This window comes from Thermobia domestica, chromosome 17, assembly GCF_964235325.1.
Source record: "Thermobia domestica chromosome 17, izTheDome1.hap1.1, whole genome shotgun sequence".
In the NCBI taxonomy this organism is placed as follows: domain Eukaryota; kingdom Metazoa; phylum Arthropoda; class Insecta; order Zygentoma; family Lepismatidae; genus Thermobia; species Thermobia domestica.
The window spans coordinates 54,696,831-54,698,605 of NC_137470.1; the positions used below are offsets into that span (position 1 = coordinate 54,696,831).

Below are 1,775 nucleotides of genomic sequence, written 5' to 3' on the forward strand. Positions count from 1 at the left end.
GTTCAAAAAGAAGTGGAGAGAACTCCTCATGTATGAGTGATGCGCAGAGTATACTCGAAACTGATGAGTCATCTTGTATCAACAGTGAAGATAGCATTTCTAGTGTAAGTGTGGAATCGAGACCGGGAAGTTCAAATGTCGATAATGTGTCTGACAAACAACAGCTGTTTAACACATCGCACGTAGACAATGATACTACCGGTATAAAATTGCAAGATATTAGTGCTCCCAATCAACCACGCGATATTTCTTTCCCTCAAGTGTATTTCGGTAAAATACGCTGATGCTTTCGGGCTTGTTGGTTTGATAACTACGTTTGGCTTCATTGGGATCCATTGTCAGAGCGGGTGTTTTGTTTCACTTACATTAAAGATACGGAGAAAAATCTTTCGTTTACAAAAAATATGGACGAAGGGTTTACTAAAAATGGTTTCAAGAACTGAAAAAAAAGAACTTGAAAAATTTTCTTGTCACGAAAATTCTCATGTTCACCGAGAAGCAGCATTAAAATTAGTCCTTAGTGAAAAAGTGAACGTGAACAGTAAATTGAACAAACAAATAACCGAAAATGTGGTATTTGCGCAAAATGCTCTTCTTAAGGTGATTTCCTCAATTCGCTACCTAGCGAGACAGGGATGTGCTTTACGTGGACATTCTGAGAAAGCAGGAAACTTATACCAGCTTCTGCAGTTGAGAGCAGAGGATTCCGCAGATTTAAGCAAGTGGCTTCTTCGTCGAGATAAATGGCTCGGCCATGACATTCAAAATGAAATTTTAGAACTTCTTGCGCAAATCGTTCTCCGTGGCATAGCATCTTATATTAAACGACAAAAGTATTTTTCTCTTACTGTTGATGAAACTTCAGACATTTCGCGTCAGGAGCAAGTGAGCCTGTGTATTCGTTATGTAAGTGAAGCATTCGAAGTATACGAGGATTTCATCGGTTTCTATAAAGTAGAAGGAATGGATGCATCTACATTAACAGCAGTGATTACAGATGTGCTTGTACGAATGGATCTATCATTACAAAACTGCAGGGGACAGTATTATGATGGAGCTAGTAATACGTCCGGTTGTTACTCTGGAATCAAAGCTAAAATAAAAGAAGTGCAACCAAAGGCGCTCTATATTCACTGTACTGCCCACTCTTTACATTTAGCTTTACAATGGGCAGCACGACAAATTCCTTGGATTAGAGATGTTCTTGAATTCGTGCGTGCGCTTGTAAATTTAATACGTGACTCACCGAAGCGTTTAGCTAATTTTACGAATATTCAGAAGGGCTTATCGAAAACTAATTACAGTTTTTATTCAAGTGTCTCGTTGAGAACTTTATGTCCGAACAGATGGACTGTAAAAGCTCTGTCATTTGACAGTGTTCTGAAGAACTACGCGCCGTTATTTGAAACCCTGAAAAATATACATGATGATGATACATGTACAAGTGGGTCGAATTTGACGGCTTAAAGGCAATAACTGGATCGAAGTCAATGAAACTGTGCACAGATATCGTAGACGTAAAACGAGGGAATATTGTTTCGAATTTTCTTTTTTTAAAAAGTTGTGCGGGGCACAGACTTCCTAAACCGTTGATTACGAAATACCAACAGTGCAATTCGGAGGGTGCCTTGCCCCCAATACTGTTTGGGGGCCAAGGCCTCCTGCGAAAACAGTAAATTTTACCGTAGTAGCCCAGGAAGGAGTGGACCGAAGCAAATGAGACTGTGTGTGGGTATTGCATATGTTAAATTAGGGATCTCATGTTTCCCAAGTGT

The 1,775-nt window shown here is 39.6% G+C and overlaps 1 protein-coding gene across 1 annotated transcript; it reads left to right on the top strand.

Annotated features, from left to right (window-relative positions):
• The first annotated feature begins 426 nt into the window (after nucleotides 1–426).
• On the top strand, nucleotides 427–1,467 carry LOC145674020 (zinc finger MYM-type protein 1-like). Its single transcript, XM_081743846.1, has one exon. The coding sequence runs from the start codon at nucleotides 427–429 to the stop codon at nucleotides 1,465–1,467; it is 1,041 nt and encodes a 346-aa protein (XP_081599972.1).
• Nucleotides 1,468–1,775: the final 308 nt, after the last annotated feature.

What these genes read in the sequence shown, in the direction of transcription:
- LOC145674020 (XM_081743846.1), top strand. Translation starts at nt 427, where the DNA reads ATGGTTTCAAGAACTGAAAAAAAAGAACTTGAAAAATTTTCTTGTCAC.